Source organism: Helianthus annuus, chromosome 15 (assembly GCF_002127325.2).
Source record: "Helianthus annuus cultivar XRQ/B chromosome 15, HanXRQr2.0-SUNRISE, whole genome shotgun sequence".
Taxonomy (NCBI): domain Eukaryota; kingdom Viridiplantae; phylum Streptophyta; class Magnoliopsida; order Asterales; family Asteraceae; genus Helianthus; species Helianthus annuus.
In genome coordinates, this window is record NC_035447.2 from 135,105,353 (window position 1) to 135,125,590 (window position 20,238).

Sequence of the window (20,238 nt, forward strand, 5' to 3'; positions counted from 1 at the left end):
ACTCACGGATTTTTTTTGGTTGCCCTAATGCAGATTTCCCGGGAGGTCACCCATCCTAGTACTACTCCCACCTGAGCACGCTTAACTTTGAAGTTTTCATGTGCTCCATGACTAACTAAGCCCAAAACCCATTGGTGATTTAAGAGGCAGGGTATTGCTCCTGCCCACGACCGATGTGAAATTTGCCTAGGGTGTTACACTAGTTTATGTTAATCTTTTCGGTATCATTACAACTTGAGCGTATTTGGAGGTATGAACGTGTACGAGATTTTTGTGGCAGTAGGAACACGAGGAGTGTTCTGACATCGTCTGGTAATCGACATTGGGTTCAGAAGATCAGGTTTCCGAATAAAATCTCTCTTGAGAAGTTTTACTAGTGGGGAATGTTCCTCTAAGAATCCATGTATCTGATGTTTTGAGTCTATAGGAATAAGTTGGGATTAAGGATGTGAAGACGGGGTCTTTTAAGACCAGGTTAGGACTTGTGAGGCTTCAACGGGCCCAATAGTTTACTGATGATGATTGGGCCATATACAACTCGGGTTGATTAGGAATACATGGTTCGAAGTTTGGTTTGTTCTTGGGAGCTAGACCCTGAAGACTTATGTTCATGTGTGTGCTGAAGTTCACGTGTTACTGAAGACATGGATTGCTTTGTGCTTGTTGGCGGACTTGGTGTTTATCACAAGGCCTTCAAGTTGGAGATTGTTAGGTGGGAAGTCCTTGGGTTAGTTTGCTATTTGGATCATTTAATTGGATGTTTAAAATGCCCATTAGGGTTTCTTGTAAGCCTAAACCCTAGTTTAGTCTCTCTATATATATATTCATGTAATATGTAATCGTAAAACTCGTTAGAGCTGATAAAGAATCCCTAGTTGCAGCCTGTGACATAGGTTCCTCCACTGGAACCGAACTACATAAAATTCTCATTTTGTGTCGTGCTTTGTATTTTTCTGTTTGCGTGTTCATTTGTGAGTCGGTTATTCCCTCGCGCCACTTGATACATAACATAAATCATTGTAAGTATTAGAAATATCTAATCAAATACCCCAACAAACCTTTCTTGGCCAAAGGCTTCCTATCAATGTTATGAATCGCCCTTATGCAACAAGACTATCACAGAGGCAATCGATCAGCGAAGGTCAACATCATCGTACCGAATTTCCAACAGCAATTTATAAGGCAATCAACAAAGCGATGGATCCTTCGGATACTAGAAGTCACCATCAATCATAATGGAAGGTCGTTGTAGACTACTAGACCATAAACCCCATCAATCCTAATAGAAGATCGCAATTTACATCAACCCTAATAAAGGATTCAAAATACTTGGAAATTGCCATCAATTATACTGATCAATGATGGGAGACCATGCTATGTTGTGTTTTCTTTTATTAATAGATGAAATACTATAGATTGACGGCTCAGTCAAATTTGCATGTCAGAATGACAATCAATATAGATCGGTTCATAAACAACAATCAATGTAGGCCAGTTTATTGTATCAGTTTGAATCATTATGATATTATTAGTCTAGTAGTTTGAACCATTAACAACAATATATATATATATATATATAGAGAGAGAGAGAAAGTGTATTGTACAATCTGGGTTAACCTACGCTGCGCTCGTTGGAAAAATATAACATGCGTGATTAGGTTTTTTACCCCATGCATGATTTCTGATTTTGTACATGCGTGATTATGGGTTTCAACATGCGTGATTATGGTTTTCAACATGCGTGATTAGGGTTTTTAAGTTTTATAACGTGTGTAATTTCCCAGCGTACACATCGTACATTAATGAACATTGTGTGTTAACCAACCCCTATATATATATACATATATATATATATATATATATAGGGTTAGGTTAACGTACAAGAGCCCTTATCCTACATTACGTACGCAATCATCTCAGCCGTCAGATCTTCATCCCGCATTGAAATCGCATGTTGGTTTTTTGTAACAATTTCGCATGTTGGTTTTTTAACATGCGATTTCATCAAAATTACCACATGCGAAATTGTTACAAAAAACCAACATGCGATTTCATTAAAATTATCACATGCGATTTCATCCATGCTATTTTATAACTTTCGATTTCATATCGCGTACGTAGCGTACGTTAAGCCATTTTGTACAATACACTTTTTCTATATATATATATATATATATATATATATATAGGGTCGGGATTTAGAGAAAACGGCGGAAAGTGCGAGAACGGTGAGAACGCTTATGGATCGTCCGATCAAAACAATCTATGGACTAGATTGGTGCGGTGGCGTTTTCGTAAATAACATCAATTTTATTACATGGACGCGCTTCATTAAGGGTAAAAGTGTCTTTTGATTACTCCAAACAAAACGCCATCTCATGAAAATAAAACGCCAAACAAAAATCACACACCATTCTAACTAAAAACTCCATTAGATATAAAACGCCAAACTTAATTATAGTAAAATTCCGCCTAAAAAAACCGCCAAAAATCCTATATATACAACAACTCAGACCTTCAGTTAAAAAACACACACAAAAACCCCAAACGCCATATTTAATATACACCATTCGTCTAATAAACGCAAGAAAACCCAAACATCAAATATATTGTTGTCAATAAAGTGTAGCTGTATGGTGTGGACAACATTGTCAGTTATCTTTCTTAACTGAGGATTAACAATGTTATCCATCACCATACAGCAACACTTTATTGATTTTAGCATGATCAAATTTACAATTTTAAGATGGTTTATTTTGTGGCGTTCTTTTTCTCGGTAAAACGCCAAAAAGATAACATTTTGGCTGAAAGGGTGTAAACTCAATAACATTTTGCTGCATGAGATGGACAAAAATTATAGAAAAAGAGGCTGATTTCAGACTTCGGGTTTCCAAACGGCGACAAAAAAAACTACTTCAAAAAACAAAAATAAAAAAAATCATACGAAAGTCGAAACAGCCAGTGAAGATGCTTCAAAAGAAGAAAGAGATTGATGACAGTGAAGATTTGGAAGATCAATATTTATTTTGTTTAATTTTCTTTTTCAGTTGATTGTTATATAATAACAACGCCATATCTAATAAAAACGCAAAAAAGCCAAATGTCTTACACCTTTGGCTTTTATCAAACCATCATAAAATTACTTTGGACAAGTATTATAAAAAACAAAATAAATAAATAAATAAAATAATAAAATAAATAAAAAATAAACTTAAAAATGTAACCAGAAACAGTAACTTCAAATCAGTAATACTGAAGATAGGAAAAATTTATTATATTAGAATCTAAAACGCCAAACTTGAAAGATGGGACGTGTTACAGACTTCAGAGATAAAGCTTGTCAAAAACAATAATTACAAACAGTAACTGAAAATACGAATACTTTATTATAATAACGCACCGCCTAACTTAGGCGCCAAAAAGAGATCATATAAAATGATACGTCTCAGCAACTTCCATTTGATCAAACCAAAAAAACAAACGTCAATACTACTAAATACCACTCACTGTAAAACGCCAACAAAAAAATCAAATATGGCTAATATGCTTTCTTGGATATTCAGTATTGTTATTCGTGAAGTTTCACTAAATGAATTGTTAGCGGAGGCGAGTAACTCAGTAAGATTTTGCTGCATGAGATGGACAAAAATTCAAGAAAAAGATACTGATACCAGTCATATGGCATTTTGTATTTTTTCTTCTTGAAGAAGACTTGGATGAGGAGAAGAGATCAATGACACTGAAGAGTGGGATGATTATAAAGATGAAGATCAACATGAAGAAAAATCGAAAAACCCACCTACACGTCATAGATCTATGTCCCCAAACATCCACAAAAAAAGCCACTTCAACAGACGAGCAGGCAAAATAATCAAATCGATGGGTTTGTTAAGTTTTACATAAAATGCCATATTTTTTGTGACAGTTCTTGTACTATTAAAGAACAGAGAGACTGATGATGGTGAATATTGTGAAGAGAGATCCGATTAGGATTTTTAATTTATTTTCTTCGCTTGTATTTTTTTTTACTATGGCTGAAATATAATCTAACAATTGTAAAACGCCAAGATATCATAAACGCCAATATGTTTATAAAAAATAATAGAACAATGGGCCATCTTGTTTAAAACGCCTTGAAAAACGACATTCAAATAGATTTCCTGACCCCCATGGGTTCCAATGGCATACGATTTGAATAAACGCCATAAACGCCAAAATGTTAATACGATGAAACCATTAAACGCCATTAATTATTGAATTTGGTTAACGCCAAAAATCTTAAACCCAAAAATGCAAACAATATTCGGAAAAACGGAACTGGAAAAGTAGAAGATGAAAGGACAAAAAAGCCCCTCCGCCCTTCTCTATGTCGCGTGACACGTGTTGGGCCAGGATGTGTTCTCACCGTTCTCACACTTTTGAGCGTTTTCTCCTAATCCCGTTTCTACACACACACACACACACACACACACACACACATATATATATAGGATCAGGATTTAGAGAAAACGGTGAAAAGTGTGAGAACGCTTATGGATCGTCCGATCAAAACAATCAATGGACTAGATTGCGCGGTGACGTTTTCGTAAATAACATCAATTTTATTATGTGGGACGCGCTTCATTAAGGGTAAAGGGTCTTTTACCGCTCATATTCAAAACGCCATCAAATGATAAAACGCCATACAAAAAAAAACGCCACTAAAAACAAAACGCTAAAAATTAATAATAAAACGCGTTGAATATTACAGGAAGATGAAACAACACAAATAACTGAATTTCAGTTATTAACATTTATTAAAAGAAATTTCCTCCTAAATTACGCGCCAAAAACATCATTATATAAACAAAGGTAAAACATAGCTTCCATAATCACTCCAATCTATCTATTTTCTGCAAAAAAAAAAAAAAAAAAAAAAAAATCGTTAACCAAAAACGCCAACTTAACCAAAACGCCAAAAATGTAAACAATCGTTTCGTGGAGATACACTCTGGGAATCAGGCGATACGTCCTCCATTTTGACAACAGAAGGAGGGTGTATATTAAGACGGTTAGGGTAATTCTGAAGATGGAAGAAGATATACAGAGGCAAATCTTATCCATTGGCATCGCTCTACACATAGAATGCCATGAAACGCATATGCTTATGAAAGCATTAACCAGCAAATTTGGACCAATCAAAGGAGATGTGAAGCCAGACCCTGTCATGACATCATGGCGTTTTGATGATGAAACAGACATGGTGACGGTTACATACGACAGCGGAGAGCAGGAAGTCTACTGGCTAGAGAACATCATGACAAAGCAGCGACTGGGTTTCATAGAAGAATTGCATAACGCCACTTGTACCAACACAGAAATAAACTCAAAATTGGAGTTAATGCAAGACATGTTCAGGTGGAGGCTTCAGAATCTTTAGGAACAAGAAGCTGATGAAGGTGAATGTGATGACATGGATGAAGATCCAGATGAAGACTCCGAGGAGGAAGAAGATGACACAAGTGATGGATATTATTCGGATAAAGTACCTTCTGACAAAGGATTTTAATTTTTTTCCTCTTTTTTTTTTCTTCTATGTAATCTTCTTTATCTTTATTAGCAAAACGCCCAAAAAATAATAAAAATGGTTAACCCTAACAAAACTCCAAAAATAACAAAAAATATTTGCCCTTCTTAATATTTTATTTACTCCGTTATTGTATTCTGTCATGTTAGTCTGCATAACGCCATTTAAAAAACGCCAAAATTAGAAGATGGGACGTCCATAACCTATAAAACTGATAAAAGCTGATCAACATAGTAAATACAAAAACAGTAACTGAAAACACAGTTACTTTATTACTATCATTTATTACAATAAAAAGTCCCGCCTAAACTACGCGCCAAAAAACTCCTATAAGAGAGGGGTCTATACACAATGAAATTAATCACAACCAGAAAACACAAAAACGCCATATCCTCTAGAACCCACTCTCTTTAAAACGCCACAAATGACAAAACTTTCACTGAAATGGATCCTTTCTTCTGAGGGGGTTAACTCAAAAATATTTTGCTGAATGAGATAGACAAATACTCAAGAAAAAGAGATTGATGACAGTGATATGCCATCATGTGAGCTTTGTTCTTGATGATTATATGGATGGAATAAAGGGTTCAACACAAGTGTAAAATGCTATTTTGGACTCCATTATTACAAATAGCATCAAGCAAGAGTTGATCTTTAATGACATGCCATCGAACAAGAATATCACACCAAAAAACATGATGCCACTAAGCAGCTTCTTCTGAAAAAGACGAGGTTTATGAAGAAAAGTTGGCATTTAGCTAAATTATTCAAAAAAGGTTCAAAACGACAAAAACAAATTCAAGAAGGAAGAGGCTGATGACATTGAAGATTGGAAAGAAAAATTATATTACCATTTTTAATTATTTTTGTTTTCATTTTATATTGTATTGATATCAAGTTATATGTTGTTTTGTTATCTAATTCTCTATATCAAGTTATACGTTTTTAAAATACATTATTATATAAAACGCCAAAAACTACAAACACCAAAATACTAGTAGAATGAAAACTGGGAGAACAACTGCTGGCAAAGCACCTTGAAAGGGTATTAAAATGCCAAAAAATTCAATAACGCCAAAAGAAAAATTGGTCTTATTTTAATCTTATGCAAATATTAATTACTCGTAGTGAATTATTATACAAAACGCCACAAACAACAAAAAAATTAACCAGAAAACGATATAACGCCAAAAAATTATATGTGTGACACAAAAACAATTAATTCAACGCCAAAAAGTTTAATAAATACAATTAACGCCAAAAAAAACTTAGACGCCAGAAAATATTATACCGCGTTGTGAAAATAAAAGAAGAATGAGAAGACAAAAAAACCCCTCCGCCCTTCTCTATGTCGCGGGACACGTGTTGGGCCAGGATGCGTTCTCACCGTTCTCACACTTTTAAGCGTTTTCTCCCGAACCCGTTTATATATATATATATATTCATATACAGTGTAATTGTTTTTATCGTTAACGTAAATACGCTAAAGGATTATTATCAATATCCACAAATAGCGTATTCATTTGTTAATACACAAAAGTAAATGTATTCACTAATCATGAATACAACAAATTATGATAAGAAAATTGTTTGTGTTGATGGCATTATAGTTTAGTGGCATTTTGTAGATATGATAAGGCTTAGTGATCATTAAGTCCCGGGTTCGATTCTCACAAGGGGTTTTTCTCTTATTTATTGGGTTTCCTCCTGAATTGGTGTATATGCATTATAGCCTAGTGGAGATGAATATGATTTGGTGGTCTCGCTGGTGGCATGATGATACTTCAGTAGTCCGTTAGTGATCCAAATTTGCCGTTAAAAAAACCCGCAATCATAAATACAATAATTATGATAACAAAACCATTTGTTAATACACAAAAGTAAATGTATTCACCAATCATGAGTACAATAAATTATGACCGTCATCTCATGATTGTAAATACGCTAAAGTATACTCATAATATTTAAATAGCGTATTAACTTGTTAATACATAAAAATTGATTGTAAATACACTAAAGTATACTCATAATCTACAAATAGTGTATTCACTTGTTAATACATAAAACTAATGATTTTTTTAATGTTTTACTCGATTACAAGGTTATAACGAGAGGGGTTTTTTATTTTTATTTTTTATGTATGTTCATTTTCAGCTTATACAAACTACATGACAGGGAATAGTATCACTTTGCCATTGGTTCAAATGGGCGGCCGGCCCTTCTATTGGACCAACCAGTTTATTATTTTATACACACTTTAAAATTACGGTTTTGCACTGGAATAGTGTTTCCCTACCATTGGTTTAAATGGGCGGCGAGCAATACACATTGGACCAACCTGTTTATTATTTTATACCAACTTTAAAATTACGTTTTTGCCCCCATTTACAAAATACGGTTTTGCCCCAACTTCAAAATAGATTTACCCTTTTCCCTCGAGCTAAAAAATACGATTTCGCCCTCGGTAAAAAATTACGCTTTTACCGTCAGCCAAAACTACGTTTTCGTCCCAGTTCAAAATAAAATTTTCTTTTCCCCTGGCTCAAAATTACGATTTTAGACAAGTTTATTATTTTATACCTACTTTAAAATTACGGTTTTGCCCACAGTTTAAAATTACGTCTTTACCCCCCAGTTCAAAATAAAATTATGTTTTTGCCCCCAGCTAAAATTTACGAACTTCCCCTCGGTTCAAAATTACAATATCACCCTCAATTCAAAATTACGTTTTTGCCCCTAGTGCAAAATAAAAATATGGTTTTCCCCTAGCTAAAAAATAGGATTTTACCCTCGGGAAAAAAATTTGATTTTTCCCCGAAGTAACTTTGCCGTAGCTAAAACTCATGTTAAGGAGCTGCCTAACACTCTTTTTACTTTTTCTTTCTAACAAAACTATACTACTGTTTTTTTAATTGGTTGAGAATTATTTGACCATCGCCCCGCAACGAGGGGGCAACACCTAGTTACTAGATAAATTGAACATTACGTTCAACAAAATTAAATTCATTTTAATAATAATGTAAAACTAAAAACATGAATTTTGCCATTTGTGCTATATTGTTTGTTCCTTCGTGGAAAGTCAACATATTAAGTAAATTAAACATTAGGACATTAGGTGCCAAAATGCAGCTACTATCTCATTGTCATATCATATGTTTGTTGTCACTTAACGTCATCACCCATTCCGTTTCCTTCTTTTCCCACACAGCCCACGGTTTAAAGAAATCATTTGTCCGCCCTAACAATTATTAAAATAATAATAATAATATCATGCGTTACATGTAAAAAATATGTTTATGAAAGAGGTATGATGTACAACCTTTTTTTATTAATCTTTTCAACAATATCTAAAGTATTCAACTTTATTGCCTCTTGACCTTCTTTAAATTCACTCCTCTCTTGCTCCAAAGCTTTCATTCGATCCATCAAACTCACACACACACAGACATACATTATGAAGACCAATAACAATGGCAACAACACCAAGCTTATTCTTCTGCATGCCTTCATCCAGAAACAAGGAAACCCGAACCGCCTTTGGCTCATCGCGCTCATGTCAGTGTTTGCCTTAGCATCCCTTCTGACCCTTGTCTACACCCGTGAATCGTTCCATACAACCACCACGACACATATCACTGCCACCATCAACCACCAACATCAATCACTACCTAAATCAGTGGTGAAAGCCCTTGTTCACTATGCCGCCAACGCCAACAGCACTGACCACATGTCGCAGACTGATATGAAACAGATCTCTGATGTCCTCAAACAATGCACTTCCCCTTGTAACTTTCTTGTATTTGGGCTCACGCGAGAAACCCTCCTCTGGAACGCTTTGAACCACTATGGACGCACAGTTTTCATAGATGAAAACCGCTACTATGCCGCCTACATGGAGGAAAAGTACCCAGAAATTGAAGCGTATGATGTCCAATACACCACCAAGATCAGTGAGCTTAATGAGCTTGTGACTTCCGTTAAAGAACAAGCACGCAACGAGTGCCGACCAGTGCAAAATTTATTGTTCTCCGATTGCAAGATTGGATTAAACGACCTTCCTAACCAATTGTATGAATTGGACTGGGACGTGATTTTAGTGGACGGTCCACGTGGGTATTGGCCGGAAGGTCCAGGGAGTATATCAGCAATCTTCACCGCCAGTGTTCTTGCCCGGAGCAAAAAGGGAGGGAACCATAAGACCCATGTGTTTGTTCATAACTATAACAGAGAGGTGGAGAAAGTGTCTAGTGAAGAGTTTTTGTGTAAAGAGAACTTGGTCAAGTCTTCTAAAGATTTGTTGGCTCATTTTGTGGTGGAGAGAGTGACGGCTGAGAGTGGCACAAACCAGTTCTGCCACAACCATCCGACGACGACGACTTCCTAGGCCGCCAATTACCATTTTGTATTGTTTACAACATAATCATTACTCGGTAATTCGGTTTAGGATAATCGGGAGTAATTGTATTATAACATAAAAACAATCATTTTACATTTTTTTCAATGATGCTAAATGTGTATTAATAGCAAGACTATAATAAATATCTGACCCGTTAAGACATTAAAATCATACGAGACCTTGTTTGCAGATACGCCTTCAGGTCAGGACTCAGTGGCAGATCTAGAAGAAAAGTTAAGGGGTAGCGCGGGCTAAAATAATTTTTGTTCAGGAGTAGCCGATACCTAAAATGAAGAAGAATTTTCTTTTTCTTTTTCGCACAAAAAATGTATTTCGACAAGAAAGTTGAGGGTTAGCGCAGCGGAGCGCAGGCTACCCCTCAACCTATGCTAGATCCGCCCATGGGTTGGGTCAAGTGTTGTTGACATAAAGAGGACTTGAAACACCAAGATCTCTAAGCCGATTGACCATATCATAAAGGAACTCGAAGGTGAGTATGGACTGTGCATTAAAATCATCTCTAACATGCGGATGAACCCTAAACCATTCCCCTAACATCTTGTGAAGATGAGCCCGAATCATTCTCCATGGCACCGGGTATTTTTCACAAAGCTTCAGATACTCAACAACTAAGTCAGCTTGATCTAGTTTACCATCTTGAACGCCCTCTTCACCATCAGATACCCATTCAACTGTCCTAAATCCAGCAAACAGAGCGGGATTTTCAAGAAGAGTCTCAGCTGAAAGTACCCCATCAGCACCCGTCTCTTCTAAGCAACGTTTCACATCATCCATGTGGCGTATATTCCCATTTGCAAGAACTGGTATCCGAAGAGCGTTTTTAACAGCCCGTATTGCCTCCCAATTTGCCCTAATCTTTTTCCCGTCCTTTTCATCTCGTGTGCGTCCATGTACTGCAAGAAGCGCACATCCCGCATCTTCTAACATCTTTGCATAATTTAAAGTGTCTTGCAAATCTGGGAAAACCCGGATTTTGCAAGACACGGGAACATCGAGGTTTTGAGCTAATTTTTCAACCAACGACTTCACCAGAGGCAACTTGTCCATTAAAAAAGCTCCATAGTTTCCTCGTTTGGCAATACGCTGTGGGCACCTGCAACATATAAGTATATAAATTATAACCAGGGGTGATTAAATTCACCTAGCTGCCTATAATAATGTGGTTTACTAAGTTAAGATCTGAAACGGGTTGCAAACAAAACCCTGCACGCCTTTTAAATTGTATTGAGTGTTGCCATCATAAAATAGATCTAAAGAACCCTTACAACTTGTCAGATCATTGCTTCCTTTATAGGGAAAATTAACCAGCTTTGATCTAGTTTCCAATAGAGATAATGAACTTTTAAAATACTAAAGATCACAAACTTTCAGATTTTTCTATTTCGGGTAACTCAATATTTGACGCAAGTAAGTACTAAGCACACCAAAATTGGCTACCTTTTTTTATTAAAGTTCTCTTGTTCGTACTGTAAAAATCATGTTGCGCACGAGATCCGCATAATACACTTGTACACAATGCACAAAAAATTATTAGATGTAGTGGGAAAGACAAACATGGGCGGTCACATAAATTATCTGGCGTACCACGTTTAAAGCACTATACAAATGATCTTGGTTCTTAAATGAACGTTCTCGTCTTGTACATTAGGTGTCTAGTACTGTGACAGGCATGGTAAGCTTGAATTTCATTGTCGTTGACATATATGCATTAGATTGTATCCTACTCCTCAAGTTAATATATAAGCCCTTTAAGATTTTCAGATTTCACAAAATGAAACGCCATAATACAAAACTTATATGTTTAGTTATGCAACTTTTACAAGCATCCACATGTGCAAACATACCCTAATAAATCAAAATACAAATTCAAGCATAACATGGACTAAGTAGTTAATGCGGTAAAAAATCGGATATCGGTCAAGGACCGATATTTTGGATATCGGTAATTTTAATATCATGTTGAATTTATATATATATCAATTTAACACTAACAATTCAGTATTCTCTCCTACCATTAACAAATTAACCTTTTGCAACTTGCAAAACACTAACAAATGTAGCAAGTAGAAACTAATTAAGACTCAAAACACTAACATTTAACACTAATAATTAACAATTAAGACTTAAAACACTAATAGCAACAATAAGGGGGCGTTTGGTTTGCAAGAATTCAATGGAATTTAAGGGAATTGGAATCTGAATTCCATCTTTTAACTTGTTTGGTTCACAGAATTTGATGGAATTGGAATCTCAATTCCAATCTTCATGTGTTTGGTTGACAATGGAATTGGAATTGGAATTAGACTTAAATTCCTTTAAATTCCTTTAACTAAAGGAATTCAAAATCCTTCCTATATGTGAAGAAATTAAAGTAAATTCATTGGAATCTTCGACCCGAATGGTTTCGACCCGTACCGGTTTCGAACCGAACCGTTTCGACCCGTACCGTTTCAAATCGAACTGTTTCGACACGAACCGATTCGACGCGAACCGTTTTGAATCGAACCGTTTCGCGGTACCGTTTCATCGCGAACGGTTTCGACCCGAACCGAGGGTTGTGGGTGACGGGGTGATGGATTCCATTCATTTGACAACCAAACACAACAAAAATGGAATTAAGATTCCAATTCCAACAATTTCCAATTCCAATTGGAATGTTTAAATTCCAAATCCAATTCCCTCAAATTCTAATTCCTACGCAAATTCCAATTCCAAAACATTCCGCGAACCAAACGCCCCCTAAGAAGAAAGACAAATGCTAGAACTAAGAAGAACGGTACAGATATCGGGAAAATCAGTGATATAATATCTGTCCAATATCGTTCGAATATTGTCGGTACCGATATGCTAAGCAATATTTTGCACCGATATCTCACCAGGGGACCAATAACCGATATTCACTGATATATTGGTGATATATCACGATATTAACTACATAGAACATGGAGTTCTACCTCATACTCTATGCAATTGATTTAAGCCCCCATCTTCTTGATTAAGGTTTAATATCTTGTTATCATTTATGCAGGTAACTTACAGTACAAATTTGCTAAACAAGTGCCCTAAGCTATACTAACACCATTACATTTATAGTCAACAAACATAGAACTCAACACACAACAACTTCCATAACAGAATCACATTATCCAAGAACTTCTATAGCAGTTGCAATAACTTACCCCAAATTAATATCAACATAATCGCAATACGGTTCCACCCTGCGTGCTGCTTCCAGTAAAGTATCCGGATCATTAGCACAAAACTGAACAAACAACGGCCGATCTTCCTGCAGATCTCAAACAACAGGTATCAGAGTTATCAAATCACATAACATAAATTCAAACAAACGAAACGAAACAAAACGGTTACCTTACACGTAGTAAATTCCGTACACCGATACTTCTCGTTCTCAGTAAAAATACGAGAGTGAAGCATAGGTGTGTAAGCAGCTTCAGCACCGTATTTCCGACACAACAATCGAAACGGAAGCTCCGAATTATCCACCATCGGTGCTACAATTAGCTTAGGTTCACCGAGATTCTTCCAGTGTGTCCACGCTCTCTCAATTCTGGCATCGGCGGTCACGTAGGGTTTCGGAGTGGCTAACGGTGAGGTTTCGGGGGGTGTAAAGGATTCTGTTGTCTCGGAACAGAGGTCTTCGGCGTTGTTTGGAGCTAGGGTTTGAGTGATGGAGCTAAAGGCCATGAGTTGAATGTTGATTGGTGGTGATGATGGCGGTTTTTTTCCGGTAAAGGTTAGGGTTTCGGGAGGAGGAGTGGCGGCGATGCGGTTAGGTCTTTTTGGTTTGTGAGGGTTTAGCCGGTTGTGAAATCGGGTGGACCGGGTTGTTAATCGAACGCGTGAAATCTTTTCAGTGGACCGGGTGGAGGTCTATTGATAAAACAAATTTGCGGTTCAAAGGAAAAAAATCTTTTGTGAACAGACAGAGTTTCTATTTTAATTTCAAAATCAAAAAGTTTAACGTTTTGAGTTTCTAATCACTCGTTTTGTAATGTTTTGAGTCATTGTGTTTAGTGGTTTTAACCATTTGAGTTCAAAATCAAAAGTACAAGTGTTAAAAATTAGACTCAAAACGTTATAAAATAAATGGTTAAGGACTTACGGCGTTAAACTTTTTTGATTTTTTGACTTAAGTGATTAAAAGGACTATAACTTAGGAACTCAAAAAGTAATTTACTTAGATAGTTCCGTTCTTATGTTTTTGGTCACTTGGACATTTTCATTCAAAATCATCTTTCTTTCTTGTTTGGTATTCTATTTGTTTTTTATCCGCTTAGTTAACCTTGTCTAATGTTTATGATTAAAAGATGGGTATTAGATTATTTACTTATTTGCTAACTAGGTTATAACTACGTGTATTATACGGGTTGAATAAATAATTTTATATACCAAATAATAAAACATTATCTTTTTAAAAGTCTCCTTTATTGCACGGGTTGAAGAAATGTAATTTTATATATTAAATAATACAATAAGTTATATCCATAAAAACCATATGTATTGTACGGGTTGAATAAATGTAATATTATATACCAAATAATAAAAAAATTATATCTTTAAAATCATTGTATTACACGGGTTGAATAAATGTAACATTGTTTACCAAATAATAAAAAAAGTTATATTTTTAAAAACCTCCGTGTATTACATGGGTTGAATAAATATGATTTTATATACCAAATAATAAAAAATATATATTTAAAAAAACTAACGGATTTTTTTTATATTTAAAGTAGGATAAGATTGAAAATTGATCTGAACTAACGAATTTTTTTTATATTTAAAGTAGGATAAGATTGAATATTAAACTTTATTTATTTAGTTAATATAAGATTGAAAAATCATATATGATTGAATAGGTGGGAGGTTGTATTATGATAAATCGGTTAACCGTACGGAATGATAAAGATAATAGTGATTGTTGAACAAATTAATTAATCGAATTCAACAGAAACATTTGTGATGTTAGGCGGATTTTTTTTTTTAATTATTTGAAAGTTAATATCAACTTTGGAATTCGTATGAATTCTTATTAGATTTGATTAAATATTATTGATAATAAAAATTTGTATCAGATTAGATTTTAGATTTGATTAAATATTATTAATAATAAGAATTTGTATTAATTTAGATTAACTATTATTATTTTTAGTATTATTGATAATTTAATCAATTAAATGAGGGAATGACAAGTGTCCCAAAATAGGTTTCTAAGTATATAGATGAATACGTCATTGTTTAAAAATTATTATTTACCTATTGTACAAGTTTTTAAACATGTATAAGTTAAAAATAATAAATAGTTTTAAATTATTTGTGGTCACCACCAGCCCACCATAGCCTGAAACCGCCGCCACCTCAACATAACATTTTCAACAAAAGCCAACCGACATAACCTGAAATTGTTCTTCCTCATCAGATCGGGTGGCATTGGTGCTACAATTAGCTTATGTTCACCGAGATTCTTCCAGTGTATCCATGCTCTCTCAATTCTGGCATCGGCGGTCACGTAGGGTTTCGGAGTGGCTAATGGTGAGGTTTCGGAGGGTGTGAAGGATTTTGTTGTCTCGAAACAGAGGTCTTCGGCGTTGTTTGGAGCTAGGGTTTGAGTGATGGAGCTAAAGGCCATGAGTTGAATGTTGATTGGTGATGATGGTGGTTTTTTACCGGTGAAGGTTAGGGTTTCGGGAGGAGGAACGGTTGCGATGCGGTTAGGTCTTTTTGGTTTGTAAGGGTTTAGCCGGTTGTGAAATCGGGTGGACCGGGTTGTTAATCGAATGTGTGAAATCTTTTCAAGTGGACCGGGTGGTGGTCTATTGATAAAACGAATTTGCGGTTCAAAAGAAAAAAATCTTTTCAGTGGAGTAAACGGATATTTTCGTTCTTATGTTTTTGGTAACTTGGACATTTTCATTCAAAATCGTTTTTCTTTCTTGTTTTGTTTGGTTTTCTATTTGCTTCTTAAAATTTGTCATTTTTTATCCACCTACGGGCGTTTAGCTTAGCTTTTTGAAACAACTTAGGGTGGAGGGGGCACCTTTGATGACCATAATTTACCACGCGGCAAGAGGTTGCCAGCCTCTATTCGGTGAGTGGAAAGTGGGGGATACGGTGAGTAGTCACTAGGGGTGTTCATCGAATCGAATATCGAATTTTCGAATTATTCGAATCGAATTATTCGAATAATTTTTATTTTCCCTTGAATTCGTATTCGATTAAAACTTTCCGAATTCGATTCGTATTCGAATAAAAAACCTAATTCGTATTCGATTAAAAATTCGAATTCGAATAAATTCGATTTAATTCAGCTTCTTTAAAAACATGTAAATAACTATCAAAATGAAACATAAGATTTAAAGCATCAATAAATCACAATATCACATTAAAAAGTTTCAAATAATGTACTATAAGTTTAAATTCTAAAACGAGAAGTCGGGAATAACCACTTCACATTACAAGTTGATATTTTTGGGGTTACAAATCTATTCATAGATTTGTTACTAAGGTTTTAGTTATGGGCCATGTAGTGGGTTTGCTAATGGGTAATTTTAATACTTCGAATAAATTTTGAAAATAATTTATAGTATAACCTAATAAAAGTTATATATGTATTATATATAAAAATAATAAATAAAAATGTACAATTTTTATTCGAATTTCGAATCGAATTTGAAATTATAAATTCGTATTAGATTTACTTGACTCGAATTCGAATTCCAATTTTTATAATCGAAATGAATTCTTGATAATCGAACCGAATTTAAACGAATTTCGAATTTGTCGAATTCGAAACGAATTCTGAACACCCCTAGTAGCCACCGAATGTGGGAAGAGAAGAGAGAGAGGGGGCTATGGGTGGACCCAACCCCTTCCAACTAATCACATATTTCTTTTATTTTTTATTTTTGAGTAAATTGCCAAAATCATCCTTGAGGTTTGGGCATGTTTGCCAGTTTAGTCCAAAACAATTTTTTTGTACCATATTGCCATTTACTTTTGACACTTTTTGCCATTTTCATCTAAACTTTCAAATTGCTTTATTTTTTCTATCAAACATTTGGATGAAAATGACAAAAGTTCCCAAATCTCAATGATGATTTTGGCAAAAAAGTTAGACGTTTGGATGAAAATGACAAAATTTCTCAAAAGTGAAGGGCAATATGGTACAAAAAAAGTTGTTTTGGATGAAACTGACAAATATGTCCAAACCTCAGAGACGATTTTGGCAAGTTACTCTTTTTTTTCAATAAGTTGTTTACCACTCTCCATGTGTTTGAGCACCCTAGTGTTTGAGTGCAAAATGGGGAGTGGAGTGGGGAGTTGACATGGCATGAGATTATTGGCTAGTGGAAAAGTTTACCACTCCCCATTTGGGGAGCACTCCTTTCACCCTTACTAACTGATGTGTACAAAATGCAACATATAAATTACATCAATTGTAGCATAAAGCTAACCCTTTTTAGTACTAATGTTGGAAAAGTGTGTTTTTGTCTTCCTTTTGTATTTTCAGGATTAAATGAGCTCAAATGAACATAAGAAGCAAAAAGGCAGCCAAATCTAACATAAATACAAGAAAAGGAACAAACGTGGCATGCCCGACCCCCCCGACAGCGTCTTCCCAAGCAAAAACAAGAGAACAGAAGGCTGAACACGCCCCGTGCTCAATGAGCACGGGGGCGTGCCCAAGTGTCAGCAGAAAAGACAAAGTTGTAGAAGCTTCTATCACCTACCACGGGGGCGTGCCCAGCGGACACGGGGCCGTGGTCAACTCTAAGATTCGCAGAATCTGAGGAAATCTTGATAGTACAGATACGCTTCTGCACACGGGGTCGTGCCCAGCGGACACGGGGGCATGGTCAACTAATGCAGACAAACTGCAATTAATGAAGAAAGAGAAGAGGGATGGACACGGGGCCGTGCCCGAGCTTCTGTTCAGGCTATAAATAGGGGTGCTTAGCTCATTTGCAAACCATCCCTTGGCACACCACCTCTCTCACACTTCACCCACACTCCACCACCACCACAACACCATCATCCACCACCATCATCCATCATCCATCATAGAGTGTGTGAGTAGTGTCGGGATCCAAGATTGATCGTAAGAGTTCTTGACAATCAAAGGCCATGTTTGCCTAAGTCTCTTACATCACTTGGTGAAGACAAGCATTTAGTGTAATACTTTTTATTTTTTATCTTTTCGCACTTTTTATTTTGTTATGTATTAATGACTTTAATTACTAGTTTCTTATGTTGAAGGTGAATCTTCTTTATCATTTGTCCGTGGTGTCTTGGCATTATTTTACTGTCTATATAAAATAAAAGATTTTCACCATTCATATCTCCACGGTCTATATGGAGATATGTTGGCTACCTGGTCAGGGGTTAAGGGAAAGGTTTGGTAAGAGTCTTGCCTTGTTCAGTGTATAGATCCTGCAAGGACCTGGATCAAATTTAGTAGGACCTCCTTCAATACCCAATGGTATTGGATGGCGGGGGTCCAAACTCTTTGATCCCCTCATATGTAAACTACTATTAAAACTTTAACCCGGCTACTTAGGACTGTATCCCTGCTGACTCAGACTACTTAGCCGAGGGTAACGTCACCTTCAAAAGAGGGGCCTACCACATTACGCATTAATAACTTAATTAATTATCTTTCAATAATCCGACCCTTTAGGATTGTATCCTCGCTGACTCAAACTACTGGGTTGAGGGTAACGTCACCTTCAAAAGAGGGGCCTGCTACAATAACTAAGATAATCTCTTAAAAAGTGCAAAAGTGCGGAAATAATCAAAGGTTACGCTAAAGGCGAGTCGGATCCAAGTGATTCATCTTGTTTATCTGTTTTTATTTTTATTTTTATTTTCAGCATTTTAGTTTTTATTTTCTAGTTTAAAACTTTTTTTTTCCAAATGTTTGATTTGATTAGACGCTGAGGATAAACCGGTATTAAAAGCTCTTGTGTCCTTGGACGACCTCGGTATCTTACCAACACTATACTACGCTCACGATGAGTGCACTTGCCCATATGTGTGTTTGGTGTTAGTAAATATCGTGTTTTATAAATTTAAAACTTGACTAAAGTGGTTAAAAAGGGCTAAAAATATACACAAAAATATAGTACACCACACACGCATCAAGTTTTTGGCGCCGTTGCTGGGGACACAAGGATTTTAAGAAAGCTTAAAATCAACGGCCTAATCAGTTTTTCAAACTTTTTTTTTCAAAACGCGCACACATTTTTCTGCATTTTAGTTAGTTTTGCATTTACAGTAGGTTGAACACGGGCCGTGTTCACTGAACACGGGGCCGTGCTGCATATTTTTCACAAAACACCCAGATACAGAGTCTGAACACGGGGTCGTGCTCACTGAAGACGCCCCGTGCTGCACAAAACCAGTAACTTTTTTTTAAACGCCCTGATACAGACCCTGAACACGGGTCGTGTCCACTGAACACGGGGCCGTGTCCAGCCTCTGTTTCCGTATTTATTTTCGTTTTCTGGTCCCGAGACTCTGTTGTAGTCTGCTGAGTGATTCTTATGGATCAATACTCAGGAGGCTACAACTACACCTATGAGGAGGATGATTATAGGGAAGACTATTGCACCATTTGTGGTGACCTGCACTCGGTACAATATTGTGACTTATTTCAACCATCCACTTGATACACCTATTATGAGGAGCCCAGGTACGAGCCATCGACTTCATACACACCCTATGAAGAGCAAAGGTATGAACCTTCTCCCTCATACTCATATTTTGATGAACCAAGGTATGAGCCTTCATACTCATACTTTGAGGAACCAAGATATGAGCCACCACCTTCATATACTTATTATGAGGAACCATGGCGTGAACAACCCACTTCATATGAGTATTATGAAGAACAAAATTACGACCCTTATCCATCATATGTTTACAATGAAGAACAATGGTATGAACCATCTACTTCATATTGGTATTATGAGGAACAAAGGATCGAACATCTGGATTCAAGCTTTGAAAATCCTGATCCTTACTCTATCGCCGACGTAACCGATAGGATACTAGAACACCTTAAAACCATCAAGCACTGCATAAAAGAATCTCGCGCAAGGGAAGAGGAGTTCCACGCAAGAGAAGAATTAAATAAAGAAGAGATAGTTGAAGAGGTAAAAATGGAAGAGCAAATAAGTGAAAAACCGACACATGAGTTAAACAACGAAAAAGGTGAGTCCGTTAACGTTAAAAT

At 36.0% G+C, this 20,238-nt stretch overlaps 2 protein-coding genes across 2 annotated transcripts; one reads left to right on the forward strand and one right to left on the reverse strand.

Annotated features, from left to right (window-relative positions):
• The first annotated feature begins 8,969 nt into the window (after window positions 1–8,969).
• LOC110912544 (protein IRX15-LIKE-like) lies at window positions 8,970–10,067 on the forward strand. The gene has a single exon (XM_022157298.2). It carries the CDS (start codon window positions 9,021–9,023, stop codon window positions 9,948–9,950), a length of 930 nt encoding a protein of 309 aa, XP_022012990.1. The 5' UTR covers window positions 8,970–9,020; the 3' UTR covers window positions 9,951–10,067.
• Window positions 10,006–13,865, reverse strand: LOC110912543 (tRNA-dihydrouridine(16/17) synthase [NAD(P)(+)]-like). The gene is made up of 3 exons (XM_022157297.2): window positions 13,353–13,865; window positions 13,163–13,269; window positions 10,006–11,076 (listed from the first exon to the last, which is right to left on the reverse strand). The coding sequence occupies exons 1-3, from the start codon at window positions 13,686–13,688 to the stop codon at window positions 10,374–10,376; spliced, it is 1,146 nt and encodes a 381-aa protein (XP_022012989.1). The 5' UTR covers window positions 13,689–13,865; the 3' UTR covers window positions 10,006–10,373.
• Window positions 13,866–20,238: the final 6,373 nt, after the last annotated feature.